The following is a 22490-nucleotide window of genomic DNA, read 5'->3' as shown; positions in this document are numbered from 1 at the left end:
CTTGGTTCTGAAATACATGAATATCTGGCTGCTATGACGCGAGTGTCGCTTTTATGTCTCAACACCTTCGAGATTGGCAAGGGGGGTCAAAGAAGAATGAGGAAGACAGCAAAGGCATAAATCCCCTGACTTTTCTCAAGCGCCCTGTCCTGTATCCTGTTGATGGGGTCTAAACTAAATTAAAAAATGTGTGAGGCGCTGGTACAAGCAATGCTCTGAAGGACCCTAGCTCATTGTGGAGGTCTCACACCCACTGCCATAAGTGTCCAAGACAGGTGAGCATTGCTCCACCTTGGTGACATCAAGCCCTACAAAGGAGAGACCCCGATGCCGTCCGTCCCAGAAGCTGAAGGTGAAGAAGAGGTGATCCGGATACAGACACAATTGGCCACAAGGGGCAGACAACAAGCAGCAGACTAAAAACACAATAAACTGGCCTTCTCCAAATCATCAGATGAACAGTGTTAGTCCTAAAACAAATCCTACCATGGTCTAGCCCTGTGTGGGAGACCATGCATCTGTCTTAGACAATCTTAGACAATCCCCTAAGGGGGTGTGGATCACTATACCCCCTCCTGCTTTCGTATCTCAGGGCCTTTATGCACTGTGTTACTTCTAGATTACTCCTAACATACCCCTATAGACACAATAACATAAAACACAAAGAAAACACATGAATCGATTCAATTATAACAATATAATACATGTATTCATACATAACAATGCATGATGCAAACAATACTAAAACTCTACCCAATATCCAATTTGCACCTTTTATACTCATGGTGTAAATCTACCATGCAGTGGATAACTATAAGCCTTAAAGGCTTCTAATGCAAGCTATCAGTGTCTAATGCAATATACATATGGCAAGTGTCACATCAGCATTCCTTTCCATTCCACACCATACTTCACACTCACTCTCTAAGACAATCCCTGTCTGATTTCCCCTTTCCGAAACCAAAAGCTCTTTGTATGAGTGTCTGTTCTAATCAATCAGTTTAGGCCATGAACCATACTTCCCATTTGCTTCCCTTTGTCTCCAGCTCTGTGTGCCAGGGCCAGGTCTCCCCTCTCCCGCTATTTTCCAGTCAGTCAGTCAGTTGCCAGGGCCAGGTCTCAAGATCTGGTCACTCGAACTGCCTCAAGCTTTTGCCAAGCTCTCGATCTCCCCCAAAGCCATCGGATTCTGCTGCACCAAGACACCTCTCCCTCATTGAACTCCATCAACATCTAGCACCATCTAGAACCAGCTCGAACAAACTCCATCAACATCTAAAAAACTCCAATCTCTTTACCTCTGGTTATACTTTTCTATGATGTATACAAATCCCTATGGTTACTTCGTTCTCTAAGCTAAGGATGGCTCTTTCTCTGTCAGCATTTCTACAATGCCTGAAAGTCTTTGTTTGCATGTTCTTTCACTTCGTGTTCTTGTCGTGTTCTGTGTCAATGTGACATTGGACATCATATCTCTATCAAGGCCTTCTGTGTGCGGTGCCTGCAAAACACCATCTATTCCTCCATTCCTCCATTCATACCCATTCACTCCACTGTTGGCTTCACAAAATCTCTTTCTCCGTGCCTGTGTGCAAGACCTCTCCCTCCAAAAACCACCTCTCCCATTCTCCATCCAAAAGCACTCCTGCTGCCTGGCCCCCACCCTTTCTGTCTCCGCGAACACCAAGCCATGCTGATTAGGCCAGGCCCTCTTTTTACTAAGGCAAAGGTCATATTATCACTCTGCCTGCCAAGCAACTGTTTACGAATACTTGTACTCAGTGTAATTCAAAACAATCTTCGCACACTGTGGCCCTTCTCTGTCTCATTCAGTGGAATAGCTTCAGGCTTTCAATAGTGCTTACTCTTTCTCTCACAATGGCAAGCGATATATATATATGCAGACTTCATTTGCATATTCTACATGTGTGTCTCTCTACATGCATACATGTGTACATGTAACTACAAAACATAACATGTGTCTCTTCAAGTATGACAGTGTCTTTAAATGGCTCGACATTGCCTTTCAAATATGACAGTGTGTCATTCTAAAAGCAAATGCTAATGCATACAAAATGACAGTTTAATAATGTAATGTGGATATTATAATGATGCTACTTCTTCATGTACTAATCAGAATATATGATCGATAACTAAACAGAATACAATGATGGAATGATGGATAATGATTCTCTACCAAAGAGTCTAATGATTCTACAATGATAACAAATCAGGCCTCTCCATTTATCAGTTTTTACAACAGAATTAAATGAACTTTTTTCCCGCAAGGAATTGACCTGCATAAATAAAAAGCACAGCACTTTTTGCAAGGAGATAAAGATACAGACATTCGATTCTGCCATTAAAAGTGATACTATTTGGAATTTTCTCTTACATAATAGACAGTTATCTTGCTTTTAGAACAAGCAGCATACTGCTTGCCTCCCTTTTAGTGGACCCAAAGGCTCAATTTATTCTTGAAATAATTCTTCAAGCTATCTTTGTGCAGTTTTTCTTTTAGAACCCAGCATCTTGAAAATAACGTGAAAAACATGGTGAAAAGAAAAAGGTGGGCCTTATTAATTTTTTGGGATATATGTTTTTGGCATGCAGACCACTTAATGGACGTGGCTCTTTGCAACTCATGGACTCATTAGCAGTAATGCTTGCAGTTACATTTTTCACATTGTGCTCTCTCTATTTCTTTATTCTTTTGGCCTTGCAAGAATTGGTCCTATCTATTGTACCCAAGTCAGTGTATAACAATGTGACCCCCATTCCTACGCTAGATGAAGAAGTCAGCCAACAGTTTTAGATTGGCACTAACAAGATGAAAAGCTGAAAAGAAATGCTGAAAATGACTTCCTACATATAAATGCATACATGACTGACTCTGCCCAGCTGACCAATAATATGTCCTGGGTAGGGAGAGGGACATCTGATGAGAGCTGTTATGTGTGCTCCCTCATTCCCTACGCCAGGAGTGCTTCTAGGACATTTGTGGCCACATGATGAACATTGGCTAACACACCTACCACTGTGCACAACTAGAAGGCAATTTAAAGAAAGATGGACCACTTCACAATGGATGTCAAAAACCATGTTCACCGATGAGGATAGCTATATAAAGACAAAGACTATGATGGATGACTGAAAGATGAAAAATAAGATGATACAATATGTATTAGAAGGCCTAAAGAAAGGAGACTCTACAAAAGTAGATCAAAAGTTATTGCAATGTCCAAATGTTGTGGGAAAAGAGACACCTGTGGTGCTATGGTGCTGGGAGAGACCCAAGTTATTCATATATATGGACAGTTATTTACGTCAGCAGGATGGGTTGAATGGATGATGGAGTGCAAAGCACAAGCAATCCTGTTGGTACCAGTGGAGGTGGTACAAATGATGGGTGTCTCAAAGAGGGGACCAAACATTCCAAACTGCTCACATGTGTAGAGGATGAAGCAGGCCCGTGCCCATGATATCTGTGAAAAATGCCAAATTATGTTTCAGGAGTACTGGCCCGGTGAAAGTAGAGGAAAACTGTCACACTCACCTGTGTCTCTGCAGGAGCGATGGACGTGCCTCCCTTGACCCCGAGTCTTTACTTCCCCTGTTTCACCCGGAGGAATACCTGTCAAATACAAGGTGTACACTCAGACCTGAATTCCCCTGAATCCCCTGGGCCCTACCCCTCTCTTTACTGTGTGCTGTGATGTCCCCCTATGTGCTTACCTTGATCTTTAGTAGGGTGTGCACTCCATCCTGCATTCGCAGGGGAACGATTCACTCATGTGATTGGTGCCAATGTCTGTAGGCTGAGTTCAGATGCCAAACGCTGTTTCATGCCTTCACAGCGAGGCCGAGTGTTCAAGGCGCCAGTTTCTTCACTGGCTAGAAAGTCCTTCCCACAAGTGCATGTTGCGCGGAGAACGTTGAGTGTCCAAAATTGTCCGTATTGACTTTATTTGCCAGTATTTATGTGGCTGAGTAACGCTGCATGTAGAAGCTAGCTGCTGGTAGGTTTGCGCAACGACTTCAATTCGGGCGTGCCTGGTAATGTCTCTCCCTTTCCCTTGCAGGAGAAATTATGTGGTATTAGCGCCTTGAGTCCGGGTTTAGTGCTACTGGAGACTTGGTGGTTGGGTAAGTATACACGGAGGCTTTTGGTGAGTATGCACCGCGAGCGCAGTGAAATAAGTGTCCGCGTTATTGGGGCGAGCGCAATGAATAATGTCTCTTCTTTCTTTTGCAGGGGTTTATGCGCTCATACAACTGACCTGGATTGCAGTGTCGCGGGAAGATTCGGTGAGTATGCACAGCGTTACTGATGTGCGCGTGTTAACACAGTTCTTCTTTGTTCTTACAGGTGCCGGTGTAGAAGTCCCCTCTTGACTGGAGATAGCTGCGGCATGCAGTAAGAGCGGAGGTTCTTCCGGAGCAGGTAAGCTGAAGCAGAATGATCCGGCTCAGGTAAGCAGAAGCAGGATGATCCGGAGCAGGTAAGCAGAAGCTGGCTGATCCAGAACACGGCAAGTGTGTTGCTGATACAGCTCACAGTATGCAACTCGAAGCACTGGAGGAATCTTGGGTGTGGCTTATATAGCCAGCTACACCCAAACACTAGAGGGCTCATGAATCATCATGCACTTCCTGTTTTTCAACAGGAAGTGGTAACCAGGAAGTTACTACAAACACTAGGAAGGAATTAAAGGAGGGATTTGCTATGAGTTCTTGGTGTGCCTATGCCAGGCCTGCTAAGGCTCCACCCAGCTTGCCCCAAGTACCTGCCTGATACCCATGACAGTCTTCCCCCTCAAGACCCCTCCCAATGGTGTGTATGAGGGCTTTGGTTTCTCAAGATGGTCTCGATGGAATTTCCGCACCAATCGGGGGGCATGCACGTGTGTGCTGGGTTCCCATGATCTTTCCTGGGGTCCGTACCCTTTCCAGTCAATCAAATAATACAGGGTCTTTCGTACTTGTTTGGAATCTAATATGTTCTTGACCTCATATTCTGGTGCTTCTTCACCCACTTGTATGGGTGCGGCAGGTGTGGATGTTTGGGTTCCTGGGTGTGCTGTTTTTAATAGTGACACGTGAAATACGGGATGGATACGCATATGTTGAGGTAACGCCAGTCTCATGGCTGCTGAATTAATTACATTTTCAATTGTATACAGGCCGATGTATCTAGGCTGAAATTATTTGGGACCCTTTAAAGCAATGTGTCTAGTTGCCATCCAGACCGAGTCTCCCACTTGATAATCTGGGGCTTTTCATCAATGGCGATCAGCGTTTCTTTTCTGTGTTTCTTTGGCTTGCTGTAAGTTCCTGCTGGCTTCTCTGGCTGCTTTCATGATGCTGGCATGTAGATTCTTTATTGTGGGCATTTCAATGTTTTCTGGCGGATCGTAGACCGACGTTCTGGGGTTTCAACCATATATAGTAAAGAAGGGTGTTGCTTGGCTTGATGAATGTGTTGAGTTGTTGTAGGCATACTCCGCAATACATAGAATTTCTGTCCAGCTTTGGCTTGTTTGGTGTAATAGACAGTGCAAATACTGTTCCATGATCTGGTTCGTGCGCTCGGTTTGGCCATCCGTTTGAGGGTGGTGACTAGAAGACAGACGGACTTCTACTCTTGCCAGGGCACAAAATATTTTCCAAAAACGAGATATAAATTGGCTGCCTCTGTCAGAAACGATTATGGTAGGGAATCCATGTAACTTGACGATTCGGTCTAGAAAAACCTGCGCCTGGTTCTGAGCTGAGGGAATACCTTATAGAGCTATGAAATGGGCCATTTTGGAGACGAGGTCCACTACTACAAGGATGGTATTATAACCTGAGTTAGGAGGTAGGTCAGTGACGAAGTCCATTGATACTGTGTGCCAGGGCGCTGGCGGAATGGTGATTGGCTGAAGGACGCTGGCTGGTTTTTGCCTGGATGTTTTGTATTGTGCACACACCTCACAAGTGCCTATGTAGGTGGCAATATCCTCTCGCCAAGTTGGCCACCAATAAGATTTGCCTACTTTCTTCATGGTTTTGGCTATACCCGGATGGGCTTCTAACAGCGTGTCGTGGTAGTCTGATATGATTGCTTGTTGCAGATCCTTTGTTTGAAGGTAGAGGCTTTTTTGGTAGTATGGTAGTTTGTCTTGAATGGGGAACTGATCTCCCTTTGTGTCCCAAGCCAGTAGGTCTTCTTCAGACATATTTTCTTTTATTGCTTCCTGCAGTGTATTTAACGGAGATGGGCTGATGCAGAGGCCGAGAATTTTATGACTGGGTATGATCTCCGGGTTAGGGGCATTGTAGACTTCCTCTCCTGTGCCAATGTGGGATAACGCATCCGCTTTCCCGTTTTTAACTCCGGGGCGGTACGTGATTACAAAGTCGTATTCCATTAAGGATAAGGCCCAACGGAGCTGCCTAGAAGACTGAGCTTTTGCTGAGCGTAAATATTGCAAGTTCTGATTATCTGTTATTATTGTGATGGTGTGTTTTGCCCCTAGTAAGTAATGTCACCATTCAAACAGTGTGCTTTTGATTGCTAGGAGTTCTTTCTCAGAAATCGCATAGTTTAATTCTGCTGGGGAAAATTTCCTTGACCAAAAGGCAATGGGATGAAGGCATGCGGTTTCAGGATTTTGTTGAGACAATACGGCCCCCATGACAATGCTTGAAGCGTCCGTCTCCACGATGTACAGTAAATCGGGCTGTGGGTGTTGCAGTATCGGGGCTGAGGTGAATTTTTCCTTGAGAGCATGGAAAGCTTCTTCCGCCGCTGGTGTCCATTCGAACTTTCGGTGTTTGCGCAGCAAGGACGTTATTGGATGTACAATATGTGAGAATCCTGGTATGAAGCGTTGATAAAAGTTTGGAAACCCTAGGAAACTCTGTACTCCCTTTACAGACGTGGGCGAGGACCAAGTGAGGATTGGCTCCACTTTTGTATTGTCCATCTTGATCCCCTGCGGTGTCAGTACATATCCCAGAAACTCCACATCGGTGACGTGGAAGGAGCATTTTTCTAGCTTTGCATACAGTTGGTTTTCATGCATTTTGCAGAGTACAGGTCGCACGTGGGTTATGTGTTCTTGGGGAGTGGTGGAGTAGATCAGAATGTAATCGATGTAGACGACTGCGCAGACATCGAGGAGTTCCCGTAACACATCATTCATAAAATGCGGAACGCAGCCGGGGCATTGCAAAGCCCAAAGGGCATGACCTGGTATTCATACAACCCATAGCAGGTACGGAAGACAGTCTTCCACTCGTCCCCTTTCTTCATGCGTACCAGTTGATATGCGTCGCATAAGTCTAGCTTGGTGAAAATCTTCGCTTGTCTCACCTGGTCTATGAGTACTGGTATCAGAGGTAACAGGTACTTATTTTTTTATGGTGACTTGATTTAGGACCCGGTAATCAATACTTGTTCTTAAATCCCCCTCTTTCTTCGGTACGAAGAAGAGTGGGGAGGCGGCTGGTGGCTTAGATGGTCTAATGAAGCCATTGGCCAGGTATTGATCCAAGTAGGTCTGTAGATGAGCGTTTTCTTCCTCGGTTAATGCATAAATGCAGCTGCATGGTACTTGTGTCCCTGGTTGCAGGTCGATCTGGCAGTCGTAAACTGGATGTGGTGGTAGTGTATTAGCTTGCTCCTTCGCGAACACATCCTGGAACTCCTGGTATTCCTCTGGTAAAGTGCCCACCAAGCCTAAACCTGATATATTTTCCTGTGAAGCTAACAATGGGCTTCCTTGGATCCCATTGTTGTTGTAACAAGAGGCGCATTTCGTGGAAAAGAGTAAGGTTCGAGCTCGCCAATCTATCTTTGGGTTGTGCGTCTCCAGCCACGGTATCCCAAGAATCAGCTGAATTGGGGTGCAGCGATAAGGTCGAATCTAATACTTTCCCTGTGGCCATCTTGGCAGATTAAGGTGATGGTGGAAGTACACTGTGTTACTGGTCCCTACAGGAGTTGTGTGCCATCCACAGCTGTCACGCTTTCTACGGTGCCCTTACGGTGCAATGCCAATCCCAAGGTCTTTGCGGTGTTTATGTCCAGGTATTTCCCAATAGCCCCACTGTCTATGAAAGCCTTGAGGGCATGCATTCGGGTGGGCTGTGAAGGGTCTAACAAAACCACAGGAATACTGAAATGTGAGATCTGAGTGATCCGTTCCTGGCTCGACAGACCAACCTCTACATCTGCCAGGCGTTGGAGTTTTCTGCTAACGCACCTGTGTCTTCCCCTGTGTTATCTAGTACCCCCATTGTCTTCTGTGGGGGTTTAACCATGCAGTTCCGGAGGAACTGACCAGATTGGCTGCAATATAAGCAAAGTTTTTCCTGACGACTCCATTCTCTCTCTGCCTTGGTGAGTGGTCCACTGAGAACACCCAATTGCATGGGTTCTGAGTGTGTTTCTGAAGCCTGTCGATGGGACGCTTCCTTTGGTCGGACATACACTGGTCTATGTTCTGATCTGGTTCGGTCGGCCTTGCGACCCTGTAACCGGTGGTCTAGTTGCATAGTTAGGTCGATGTATTCACTGCAATCTTCGGGAGGATTAACTACTTGCGCCAAGACCTCTTTTAATTCTCAGTCCTCGATAAAATAACATTATTCGTTTCTCCTCTGGCCAACCTGATTCGGCTATTAAGCGATTGAATGTGGCGACATATGAAATAAGATCCTGACCACCCTGTCGCAGAGAGCATAGCTCATTATCCAGGGCCTGACCTCGAGTCCGATGGGCAAATAGTTTTTCCAGTTCACGCTGAAAACCTGGGTAATTTCTCAGTAAAGGGTCGTCTCTAAGCACTAACGGGACAGACCAGTCCGCCGCGTGCCCTCCTAAATAGGAGAGGATGAAAGCTACTTTAGCTTGGTCGGTCAGAAAAGTGTCTGGTTTGCATATGAAGTGTAGCCGGCATTAATTCATGAACTCTCCAAATTTCTTGGGATCCCCAGAGAAGCCTTCCAGGGGTGCTAAAGGGATGTTACCTGGAAGCAATACCTGAACGGGTGTGGCTACAGGTGCCACAGTAGGCTCCCCCTGAGGAACTCCACCTGGCAGGGCTGCTAGACCAGCTTGCGTCTGTAAGAGCTGTCTTGGCAAATCGTCTGTTTTGTCCCTGTTGACTACCAGTTCGCGCCTTAAGGCATTTGTCTCAGAGCGGGTGGCATGCACCTCGGCCCGTAGTTCACCTAACAATAGGGAAAGCTGGTCTACCTCGGAGGTTTCCATCGCTCGGGCAGAGTTATTGAGGATGGCTTTGTGTTCTGTCACACTCATCTGTGTCTCTGCAGGAGCGATGGACGTGCCTCCCTTGACCGCGAGTCTTCACTTCCCCTGTTTCACCTGGAGGAATACCTGTCAAATACAAGGCGTACACTCAGACCTGAAATCACCTGATTCCACTGGGGGTTTCCCCTCTCTTTATTGTGTGCTGTGATGTCCCCCTATGGGCTTACCTTGATCTTTAGTAGGGTGTGCACTTCAGCCTGCATTCGCAGGGGTGCAAATTCACTCATGTGATTGGTGCCAATGTCTGTAGACTGAGTTCAGATGCCAAACGCTGTTTTATGCCTTCACAGCGAGGCCGAGTGTTCAAGGCGCCAGTTTCTTCACTGGCTAGTAAGTCATTCCCACACGTAAACGTTGCACGGAGAATGTTGAGAGTCCAAAATTGTCCGTATAGACTTTGTTTGCCTATATTTTTGTGGGTGAGTAGCGCTGCGTGTAGAAGCTAGCTGCTGGTAGGTTTTCGCAGCGCCTTCAATTCTGGCGCGCCTGGTAATGTCTCTCCATTTCCCTTGTAGGAGAAATTATGTGGTAATAGTGCCTCGAGTTCAGGATTTAGCGCTACGGGAGACTTGGTGGTTGGGTAAGTATACACGGAGGCTTTTGGTGAGTATGCACCGCGAGCACAGTGAAATAAGTGTCCGCGTTATTGGGGCGAGCACAATAATGTCTCTTCTTTCTTTTGCAGGGGTTTGTGCGCTCGTACAACTGACCTGTATTGCAGCATCGCGGGAAGATTCAGTGAGTATGCGCAGCGTTACTGATGTGCGCGTGTTAACGCAGTTCTTCTTTGTTCTTACAGGTGCCGGTGTAGAAGTCCCCTCTTGACTGGAGATAGCTGTGGCATGGAGTAAGAACAGAGGTTCTTCCGGAGCAGGTAAACTGAAGCAGAATGATCCGGAGCAGGTAAGCAGAAGCAGGATGATCTGGAGCAGGTAAGCAGAAGCTGGCTGATCCAGAGCACGGCAAGTGTGTTGCTGATACAGCTCACAGTAAGCAACACGAAGCACTGGAAGAATCTTGGGTCTGGCTTATATAGCGAGCCACACCCAAACACTAGAGAGCTAATGAATCATCATGCACTTCCTGTTTGGCAACAGAAAGTGGTAACCAGGAAGTTACTACAAACACTAGGAAGGAATTAAAGGAGGGATTTGCTATGGGTTCTTTGTGTGCCTATGCCAGGCCTGCCAAGCCTCCACCCAGCTTGCCCCAACTACCTGCCTGATACCCATGACAAAAACAAAGGGTGCAAACGTATTTTTGATGTGCCTGGTATGAAAATAGGTACCACTGTATTGATGGACCACTATTGGGCTTGTGAATGCAGAGCATATGTGAAACTGCCCTCAAATTGGGGAGGGCTGTGTTCCATCGTGCTGATAAGCATACCCACTCTTTTAGTGCCCCAAAGCGATGTGCACATTACAGATTTCCCCAAAATGGATGCACATTTGAGAACAAAAAGGTTGTTGCCCACAAACGAACAAAGAGAAGTAGCTATTTATCAGACAATATGGAACACACATATGACGACATACCAGACATACATACATTGTTCGAAAGGACAGACATGTTCTCTGCATCGATCTTTATTGCCGGTTTGCAAGCCAATACAAATACTAAGTGGCTGCAAATAACCCGCTGGAAGCTGTTACAAACAATTAACACAACAGTGAAAGGCTTTAATGCCATAAAGGAGGAGCTGAGAACAATAACACTCATGACCCTTCTAAATAGGTATGTCCTTGATTTAATAAAAGCCACGGAGGGTGCCGTATGCACAGAAATAGGTCCATCCTGCTATACATACGGACCTGCTCACGATGAAGAAAATGGGACTCTCACAGAGGCCATAACATTGTTCACAGACATCCACACTAAAATGGTAGAGGAAGTAGAAGAAGTGCAAATTGATGCTTGGCTCTTGTGTATAGGCGCGTTATAAATGCCATATCATATCATCTCTTATTTATTCCCCTGGATCCCCTCCTGGCTGGCTAATGCATTCAAAATACTGATAGCCATACTAGTTTTAGTGCTATTTGGATTCTGCGTCCTGAGAATAGCCAATGTGAGAAGACAGCTAAAAGGCAGTGGGGAGGAAAATAGTAATACACAAAAATAATACGGGTGGATCAGCATTCTTCTGCTTAGCTGGGAAACTATGGAACTCCCTTCCTAGGGAAATATGAACTGTGGAGGATCATACAAAATTCAGAACAATTCTTAAAACCTGGCTCTTCAGCTTTGAACACAATGAAACCGACTGAATAGCGCCTGCACACCTTGTAACCGGCCAAGTACTGAAAAAGGAAAAATAGCACAAAATCAATAGAGGAATGAGGGACAGGACTAGCAAGAGGGACAGGACTGGGAGAGAGACCTTAAACAGAGATGCCCCCCACCTCCCCTCCCCAACCCTGCCCCCTAAAAGAGGGACTACCAAGAAACCGCAGAAGCTGGTAGGCCCATTACGATTAGGCCAGGGAATAAGGCTCTAGGGAAACTGGGGGAGGGAATACCAAGGAAGGGAGACTCCCAGCCTAGGCGCACCCTCACTGAGGACCAACAAGTTAAGAGGAGTAATGCACCAGACCCACCCCAAAAGATAAAACAACACGCGTAGGGTATCGAGGAAGAAGACTAACCGTTCCCTGCTGATTCCCCTTAGGCCAGTGAACAGATCACAAAGCTAGAAATAGGGCTAGTACTAAGAAATCGGACAGCAGAACGTATTCCGGAAAAGCTTAGGAATCCTGAATGCTGAGGTGACAATTCATGCAAAACCCAGAAAGGTCAACTGGGGGGAGACAAATATCACGCCTGCCACAGGAGAAGCAATTAGATGAAATTCAATGGTAGAAAGCGCGTCACACTTGGACAGATTCCAGGGGTGGGAATTGTGATGCATCTGAATGGATGTCAGGGTTAGGGAACCTGACACTCTTAAGGGTAGGAAATGTGATGCACTTAGATGGATTTTGGGGGGGGTGACACACTCAGATTGATTCCTGGGGTGGGAGTTGTGATGTGCTTGGATGGATTTCGGGGAGGGAATTGTGGCACAGCTGGGTGGACTTCGGAGGGGTGGGAGATATGATGCACTTGGATAGATTCTCAGTGGGGCGGAGGTGTGATGCACTCTGATCCCTGGAGTGGGGGGAGTGGTGCACTTGGGTGGATTTTCAGGGGCGGAGGGGGTCTGGCGCGCTTGGATGAATTCCTACGATGGGAGATGTGATGCACTTGGATTGATTTCGGGGATGGGAGGTGTGGAGCGCTTGGATGGATTTACAGAACTTTCACCAAAAGTCTGTACTAATAAACTCACTCCTCTGCATACATCTCTCAAACTAAGGACTTAACGCAACCAGATCTCCACAGCACCACAGTCTGTACGTACTTCACAACACATCAACAACAAAACAAACCACACACAATCTTGCACAACAGCAGATGGTGGCCAAACTTCAGAAACTCACACTTATGCTAAGTGAACAGTGTTTTCGAACTGAAGCTGCCAACAGCACATCACAGTTCTCTTGCCCTTTTCCCGCTCAATCCTACTAACCACCCTCACTCCTTGCATTACAGATCCGTCTGAGCGCCTGGAGACTACATCAATGGCATCGGTGCACGGTATAAAAACCTTTAACATTAACATAAACCTGGAAACTAAAATCAACAAATGCACACAGACAGATGATCTACCTTACATGGACCTGAGACAAAGTCCTATCGTCACTCCCGGATCAAAATTCTGTTATCCCAGGAACGCTCATAATTACGTGGGACGTTGGCTATTCTGCAAAACAGATGGAGTGTGCTGCTGTATGACCTGGAGTGTGGAGCATATAAAGAATTCATGTGACCTGAGGTCGAGTGACAAAGATATGGACCCCTAAAGTGCCTTACTTGGGGGAGGGCCTTAGAAGAGATATGTCGAGGACTTGATGAGAGGGGGGGAAATGTCGAGAGGCACATGAACGTGTCTTTCATGATGTCAGCCCCTCCCCCGCCTCTATATCATAGAAATGAGAGAAGTACCTAATTTATGAAGACTGCTCCTTCCCAGTCCCTATATCCCAAATGCGAGAGACGCTATTCACTAAAACAACCCTACCAAACATATCTTGGAACAATAGAAGAAGATATGGATCTGCAAGCTCAAGAAGATATGAGCATGTTGTAACTGTAGGTGACGAGAGTAAGTGACTTCACTGCTAATATGACACATGTAGATACACTAGCAATGAAGTAGATATGCTCTCACCATGAAGAAACAGACACACTAGGTCAAACATGCATTTAGACATGAAGAATTTTACCTGCACTATACAGGCACTAGCAACATAACATAATCAATGTATACGCTGAAACACAAGATGAACAAAGTACATAAGAAGCTTGTGACGAAGTACATATAATGTTTGCTAAACGTAGAAATGCAACGGTAATGAGTGGCCATTTTGGAGAAAATGGAGGATGAAACCACCTTAGAGGGAATGGGAAGCCTCGAAGAAGCCTTGAAGCTGCAAGAAGATTTGACTTGCTGAAATTAGCTAAAATACAGACTTGTGCAGGCCAGACAGTAGCTGCACAGCCCCATCCAAGGTTGCTGCAAAAGGGGAGGTTTGGGTGGCTCTGAACTGAACAGAAGATAATAATTCCCAAGCATTAAGCATACTCCTCTTCGATTAGGTAAAAGAATAATCAGCCTTTCAATGCCAGGTGCCCATTAATTAGGAGCTTAATACTGGAGAAAGAAAAGCTCAAACAAGTCTCCATTGGCCAGAGAGGGTAAAGGCACCCATATTAATATGAGCTAAAATCCTAATAAAAGCCAAGCAGAATAATTCAAAACGTGGTCTTCTCATACATGACCTATGATTGGAGAACAGTTTCCATTTATTAAGCTACAGACAGATAGACTCCTGCCTCGACTCCCCATGGATTCCCAGAACGAGAGACGCAGAACATAGCCAAGTTCAAAGCTGAATACCCTATCCGGGATGGTGTCTTATTCAAGTAAAATAATCAGTTCCTTGATATCACTCCTCCTACCACTATCTTTGCTTATTGCAAATTAGCAATAAGCAAAGATAGTGATAGGAGGGCCTGCCAAATGTCCAAGATGCCAACCAATGAAAATACCCCAAATGGTGCAGACATTGTTGCATTGGCCAATTACCTGTTGCTAAAATTATGTCTTTCTTACTTATATCAATTTAGGGGTGGTCCGAGGTGTGGTCATCAGATAATCCTGATCAACGAAAATACTAATCGCTATGTATCCTATACGTAAACAATTCCCCTTACCAATCCCTCCGACCGGCAGGTATTTGAAACCAAGATTGCAGTGCAAGGTCAGTTGTGACATATTTATGTTTTATGACCTACTGTTTTGCATTGTAGAGGTGTGAGAGCTTTGACAATTGCCTGCTTTTTACTGTCCCTGTTTTATATGGATTCTTAATTAAACAGGCCTTTGCCATTTACCTTGACTATTTCCGTATTGGGCATGGGATTTCCCAGCCAGTCTGTTCCTCTAGCACTGGGACTTTCCAGTGCCTGTTTACAAAAGGATAATTTAATTTCCCTGATCCATTCTGGGTTTTCTGATTGGGGAAAAAAGGGCATTGTGGGTGATGTAGTGCATCTGAGGGTGGTTTGCTTGTGTAATTGTGGTGTTTGGGCCCTTACAACGGTTTCCAGTTGTCTTTCCCTGGCTTAAGTGAGCTGACTGGATATTTCGCGGGGTACACCTCCTCCCCAGTTCCTAATTCCGCTCCCTAGATCCGGTCCGGGTTTTGTTACTGTTGCTGAGGGGCGTTAGGGAAAATGAGTAGCTTGCATAGAGTCCCTAAATCGTCCAGCTTGTGGTGACCAGATGTTCCAAGCAACGAACTTCATCACACTAATGCAGAGAGCTTCGCAGACAAATGGCAGACTTTTTTTTCTCCGAATGCCACATAATGTTATAGGCGAAACATTTGAAAAATTTGTATTTTTTTCTATTCATTTGGAGGATGGATTGTCACAAGTGGGTCCAAATTAATGCAACCAAGATCCTGCCCGTCATTTATTAATCCATTCTCCCAGCACTAGAAAGTGTTTTGCAGGACGATGGAGGGTCGCCACTCTGTGCATTATCGTCAGACTGAATGCTTGTGGATGATTTAAGACCATTGTTTACTGTCAAAGCCAGATCAAATCATAGGAATGTAATAAACATGAATCCCAAGATGGAAGGAAGGCAAAAGAGACCTTGATCAAGAGTGTGAAAAATGTCACTGATGGGGGAGGGAGCAGTCGTAACAGCACAATCGTTTTACAAGAGCTTGGTGAGGTGGGATAGCTCAGGGGCAATGCTTTTGTCTTGGAAGCAAGAATACGCAGCACAACACAGGTTTGAATCCTAATCCCGCACTTAGAAACCAATCTGTGGTATTAAGCGCGATATAAAAGAACAATTATAATTCTAAAAGAAAAAAGGAGGAGCATTATAGAGATATATGAAATGCCCTCCTAAATGCCATCGCAGAGAAAGCCCCAAAGAGATTCAGAAGTCTTACAGGGATGGGAAGTACTGAAAACTAAAAGCAAATTTAGTGTAAAATTCCGGAATGACTCTGGCATTCACATGTGTTATTATTGTATGCAGAATCTAGAGTTGTTGTGGATAAAAGTCCTACTGTGGCTGATAGTGAAGAAGACTGTCCCCGTTAGCCTAATCCTATGTGAAGTAATCACTTAACAGTCAAAAAACAGAAAAAGCACATGGCCCAAATAAGGTACTGGTTGATTTTTATAAATCAGATCCAACGATATGGGCCCCTTATCTTATGAAGCGTTTTAATGCTGTTCTGTCAGCAAACCTCGGTCCCTAGACATGGACCCAAGCCGAAATTGTCCCGTTGTAGAAATAGGGCAGTAGAGAGGAACCAGGGAACTACCACCCTATGTCCCTGCTCGATGCAGGTCGGAGGGTTTTCACCAAGGCATTGCTGATTCACCTGGAGGCCTGGATGGAAGACAATAATATCTTACACCAGTGCTTAAGATCGAGACTTTTGTGTGAAAAATATGTAAGCCTGAGGAAAATTAGGTTGTATGTCACATTTGCTGATTTAAAAAAACGACCTTTGACAAGGTATCGAGGGTAAAGCTATGGAGTGCCCTAAAAAGCTTGAGCATTCCCACAGCCCTGATAGGGCAATCCAAAGTTTATACACAGGAAATGAGGGTGTAGTAAGATGGGGGACAGATGGTAGGGTCACTATGAAAATTCCCATTCAAATAGGAGTACGCCAAGAGTGAGTTTTGGCTCCCAAACGCTTCTGTCTTTTGATCAATGGCATCATTTTAAAATAAATGAATTTTCATGGGATTCGCTGAATTTTCCTGGAGAAAAATGTCCTCATTTTAATGTTTGCGGACGATGCAGTGCTTTTATCATTGACTCTGTTTAGCTTAAAAAAACAATTGTAAGCATTTGAAGAGTTTTGCGATGCAAATTGGCTTTCCATAAATTTGAAAAAAAATAAAACCTTGATCTTCAGGAAAAGCAGAAACAAAGGGCTCGATAAATTACGTCTGCCACTCAGGGAGGGGGTTGAGCAAGTCAGTGAGTATGATTATTTGGGCGTCCGGTTCACTGAAACCTGCAATTGGTCCTCCCAAATCTCAAAGGCTCACATTACACTTAATCGCTACAGTGGGGCCATTGCCAAGTTTGCCTATGACTATGGCAATGGGGTGGTCGAAGGTATCCCTAGAAGCGTACTCTGCCCAGGCTAGACAAGCAGCGCTTTATGGGGCAGAGCTGTGGGGAGTACCAATTGCGATCAGTTAACCATCAGTAAAAATACATTTGTGAAAAATGTATAGGGATTCCCAAGAAGCACTTCTTCTATCCCGGTCTCCCTAGAGGACGATGTCCGGAGCATTGGGACTCTATGTAGGTCTGAACCGTTACTAGATTGGGATTAAGGTTTGCTCCGCCCCTGGACTAGCTATGTATAGATTGGCCATGGAAGACATTTTATCGCAGGAGGGCGGCTGATCCTGACCCTGGATGAAATTCCAAAAGGAAGCTTTTACTTTGTTGTGGCATGGTGAGTGCTGGTTACAACCCCAGCTCATTAGCTAGAGCATAAACAAAGGATCATGAAAGGTCTTTTGCATGATGAGGTGTGCAGCACCCTCGCAGATATTTCAAAAAACGGGAGTGGCAGGAGATACTGGGAGTTGAAGAAGAGCCTCGGTTAGGAAAGCTACTTGGATATTGTATCCCCAAATTCTCCAGGGCATTGTATCTTGAGCTTTGCCTTGGTATGCTACCTTATGGTGAATTGTTGCACAAATGGAATTGTGATGTCTTTAATAAAGGGCCTTCATGTGAAAATGAAATTGAGAATGAAATGCATTTTCTCTTGTTCTGCCCTCTTTATCGTGTTATCAGGAAAACATATATCCTGCCACTTTTGAGGTGCAGAGCTGCCAGAATCACAAAGCAAGCGCTGGCTGGCATTGTGTGTACATTCAAAAGATGTTCTGGCGGTGCACTCAGTTGTACATTTTTTGGCGAGGGCACGGAGAGTAAGATTACATTGCATCACCTAAATACCGTATTTGGCACAAACGTGGGGGTGGGATTGTGGGCTATTTATTTTTTGTACCCATGATCCCGCCATTTTTAGCAGAACTATATTTTAATCACGCATATTATTTGTAGTCATATCATGCACATTTTCTAGTATGTGTTTTGGAAAGTTTGATATGAGTTCCTATGAACATGTTTCATATTCTTCAATTGTATTTGCTGTGATTTTATGAAGGGTATGTTTTGCAATTGTTCTAATGGTGCATTCACTGCGATTGCAATTTGTTTGTGATATTATTTTTATGGTCTTTGAACGATATAAAGTTTAACAAAACAATTCCCTACATAGTGTCATCAGGCAGCAGAAGCAGTTCCATTTCCAGGCGCCTTAATAGAGGAACAATGAATGTATATATGGATGATAAAATGATGACATTCGTTAGTATACATGGATACTTCTACATTTCTGAATGATGCCAGAGCTTGGACATTGCAAGTCTATATTAGGTTCTTATAGGAGATAGAGTAAATGTGGGGGGTGGGGTGTAGGCCTGGCTGAAGATGTGTGAGGGCCCATTTCAACATGATGTTTGGGACCCCCTGCTTAGAGGGGAAAACCGTCTGAGGCACCCGTGGGGTGCATACATTACAACAGCGACAAAGATGAGGTTAATTATCACGAGGCGGCCAGCCAGTACGGAGTGTAAAGACTAATGTCCACTGAAGAGTTCTAAACCTTTCTTCGTCAGCAAGTGGCTGATGTAGAGGAACCATTGTTAAAAAGTAATGAGGTGCTAACATTTCTAGATATTCGTGGGGAGAAAACACGCAGCTTGTAATGCGAGCACTGCAGAGCGCACATTTTAAGCTCCAGAACGAAAATAGAGAAGTGAATATATTGCTGTGTTACAAGACTGCTGACTGGCAACATAGGGGCAGCTGGGGGTCACCTGAGGCTTGGGGCCCCTTACATTTGAAAATGTTGAAAGGCCCTGATGCTGTCCCGGGGCCCAAGGGGGCGAGGGGCGGGAAGCAGGGTGGAAGACATACCTTCACTGACTAGTAGCATGTAGAATGTCAACGTGGAATTAAAACTGGGCTGCTCATCAGGCAGAAGAGAATTCAAATGGTGGGCGGGACAAGAAAAGTAAAGGAGTGGGACAAGAAAAGTAAAGGGGTGGAACAAGAAGAGTAAAGGAGTGAACAGGAGGCAGCACATGGTGGACAGTGTACAGAGACATTAAGGGTTTTCGAGTAGAAGAGTAAAGATTTTTTATCAGATAGTGGCCAGCTAGTTCATGGATAGATTTGAATCCAAGGAGCAGAAACTTAATATGGATTGATTCTGCATGAAAAGCCGTGAAGGTCATGAGTATAGTTCAGCAGTAAGAAGGGGTGGAGGCACGAGCAGACACCCCCAGCAGAGTTCGATCCCCAGTCAAGGCATACTCAGCCTTTTATCTTTCCAAATTACATAGAATGAGTACCAATTTCATTGGTTTTTAATATAGACTAAGGGACATTTAGCCAACGGTCATCCATACCTAGTATGGTAATGATACCCCAAGGTGGGAGAGGATTTGGGTAGGTCGCAAAGGTTTCGAAGTTCAGTGTTTTATTAACAGGGGTGAAAGGGAAGAGGGGGAGACCAAGGAGTAGGCTGGAGCAGTAGTGCAGTCTAATAAGAACCTGGATGAAAATACGCTTTTTTTGGCAGAGTAGTGGGTTAGGTTGGGGCAGGTATAAGATCAAAAATGGAAGTTTGAAAATCCAGTGTTTCAGTAAACTTTGTATTAATACTACAACAGGTTGAATCTGTAATTTCGCATTTTGTATTCAATTGGTTTTGCACTATTATTTGTTGGCTTATCTATTTCTGTTTCATTCATTTCCACTGACCTGTGTCCCTACTTGTCCCTTTTTCAAACTTTGATTTGCCCGGTTTACGCCAGTCCAACTCTCAGTCACCCCCTCAATTCCCCTTTATTTACTGCTGTTCAATTTTCTGCTCTTCTCTTTTATTTTAGATTTTTTGGTTGTGGTTTTCCGTGTAGATTAATATTTCCGTCACTTCTTCCTTCACAAATGTATATTGCCCGGGGTGCCATTTTTGTGTGGCGGTCCATCAAACTTGGGGCTTAATTTTCGGATTTTGATATTTCAATATTATGTTTTTCCAACTTAAATTTTTAAACTTTTGTTTACAAATTTAGGACCAGATACCTCACAGTAATGAGGCAGCATGATTCTAAAAAAAAGAAAAACGCAAATGAAAGGAGCGGTGCAATGCGCTTCTTTCATTTGCACTATTTTGAGAAATGCTCAGTCCACCTTATTCACAAAGGTGACCTGAGCATTTCTGGAGGGTCTGGACAATAGCACAAAGATGCGCTGTCCTGCCCCTTTGCATTAGTGTCGCGAGAGCTCTCCCGACACTAATGTATGACAGGTTCCCAGCAACCACGTGGTTGCTTGGAGTGCATTTCACAAAGATTGGCCGTTAAGGGGCCTGTCTCGGTGAAATGACTAGTTTGGGGGATGGACATGCTAGAGTGACAGCTGCAGTTTCACCTGGGGATGTCCCACTTCAAAAGAAAATCATGACAGGGTCAGAAATTACCCTGTCATGATTCGCGCCTCCCTCTGCGCCTGTTTTAAAAGGCGCGGAGGTTGGAAGGCGGACGATCCTCGTTTTTGTGCATTTTAAATCACATCCCATTTGTGAATTCGGGATACGCCCAGAAACGCTTCCTTATTTGCGCAAATGGGGAAAAAAGTCTAGTGCTCATTCAGATGCCCTTTATGAATCAGGCTGCTACTTGTTTAGTATAAGTGAGTAGATGCGCTAGAGCATCGCCTTACTTGTGCCCAAAAAAGTTTCGAGAATCTGGCCCACTGTGTATATCACATACATGCACTTTTGCATTGCTGTTCAGAATACTGGAAATATGGGAATCAAGACTGGCCCATTATTGGGAGCTTTGAAACTCTGGAAAGGGTGCAATATTCAAGATGAGCAGTACTATTAAAAAAGTACCTCAGCAGAGACCCTGTGATGGTCCCTTCCAGAAAGAGTTTGTCTGATCCCCCTGTCCTGTCTTTCTTCTCTCCGCTGCAGGTCTATGGCATGGCTCTGACATCCTTCCTCCTCTTCTACATCCGCCTCGGCATCTCCTGGGAACGGAAAGGCAAATACACTTTAGCACAGCAGTAAAAGTGGGCGAATCCCCAGTGATGTACGGTGGTGGGGGGCTTTTTTCCACCTGTCTGCAACTGCTGGTGAGAGTGTTGCGCACTTTAGATTGAAGGGTGAAGCAGGATGTGCCCATCTGCCTCACGGTGCGGGAGAGTCTCCTCTGACTTACCACTTCGCCACAGAGCTTCCGCTGCATGGACCAGGCTTTTATTGGCTGATTCTTTTTAGAAAATAAAGTTGTGCAATGCAAACGTCTGTAAATGTAGCATGTGTAAATGGACTCAGTTAAAAGACTCAGCAAAGACATGCTTTTGGTAATTGAGCCCGGGTGCTTGCATCGAATAAAAGAACATCTTTAAAGTCCTCCCGGCTCATCTGTTTTCAGTGGAGTGTGGCTCGCCTCTATAGTGTGAAGTGTAACTCCCCTCTGGAGAATGGAATCTGGCTCTCCTCTAAGCAAGTGGCGTGCGGCTCCACTCTGTCCCGTGCAATGTGGCCCCCTTCTGTGCAGTGGACTGTTCATGACTGTGTGGAGTGAGTGCCCCCATATGCCCTAGAGAGCAGCTCCCCTATACAGAGTGGAGTATGAGTCCCCTCCAAGTAAGGGGCTTGTGGCTCCACTGTGTGGAACTGATTGTATCTCACCTCTGTGAGGTGCAATTTTGTTGCCCTCTGAGGAGTTGGCTACACCCAATGCCTCAATCCAAACCTCTTCTTTGGAGTAGTGTGGTTCCAATTTAAGTTGTGCAGTTTCGGTTGGGTAAAGGTTGGTCTCAGTTCTGTGAAGTGGAATGTGGCCTCCCCATGTACACCCTAAGTGTGGTTCCATGCTTCTAAAATGGTGTAAGTGGTTGATCGCAGTGATTGGTGACCATGGCCCTTATGTGTCCTCGGGGCTCTGGTCTCCCACACCCAATCGCCTCAGCTTCTGCCTACACACAGCACTTGCCTCGGCACCAACTGTCCTACGCCACTCTAGGCCTGCACTCACCCACTTATTGCAACTCAGTGCTCCCTAGCACTTGCTATACTTGGCACTTAGATCTGCTGCTCATCCACGAGCACAGACACTCCCGCACTTACCCCAGCCCCACTCCCTCTTCCCCTCTTCTCTCTCTGCACTTGCACGTTCTGAATATGCAAAAGGCCAAGTAGGTTCGTCTTTTATCCTCCAGCATATATTTGCTTTTCAATCCCATGTTCCCACCCTGTAAATGCACAATAAATGAAATAAAAGTAAATGGCTATTTGTACTGCACTCGCTACAACCATTGTGGTCTAACCACATTGAGGCTTGTAGCACAATTCCACAAAGTGTACCACCTGTAAAGTGTGGTTGACATTTTCCTCTCTTCCACCTTCCAGTG

At 45.1% G+C, this 22490-nt stretch overlaps 1 protein-coding gene across 3 annotated transcripts in view; it reads left to right on the top strand.

Annotated features, from left to right (window-relative positions):
- Positions 1 to 21486, top strand: part of TSPAN32 (tetraspanin 32) — an 882228-nt gene extending 860742 nt beyond the window's left edge. For all 3 annotated transcript variants that reach the window (XM_069623936.1, XM_069623937.1, XM_069623938.1), the window contains one exon: positions 21046 to 21486. In XM_069623936.1, the coding sequence (XP_069480037.1) occupies positions 21046 to 21141 (96 nt within the window). In that variant the 3' untranslated portion in view covers positions 21142 to 21486. The remainder of the gene's footprint in view (positions 1 to 21045) is intronic.
- The last annotated feature ends 1004 nt before the right edge of the window (positions 21487 to 22490 follow it).

Source organism: Ambystoma mexicanum, chromosome 11, assembly GCF_040938575.1.
Source record: "Ambystoma mexicanum isolate Mex_15411 chromosome 11, UKY_AmexF1_1, whole genome shotgun sequence".
NCBI lineage: Eukaryota > Metazoa > Chordata > Amphibia > Caudata > Ambystomatidae > Ambystoma > Ambystoma mexicanum.
This window is presented reverse-complemented; position numbering and strand designations above follow the sequence as displayed.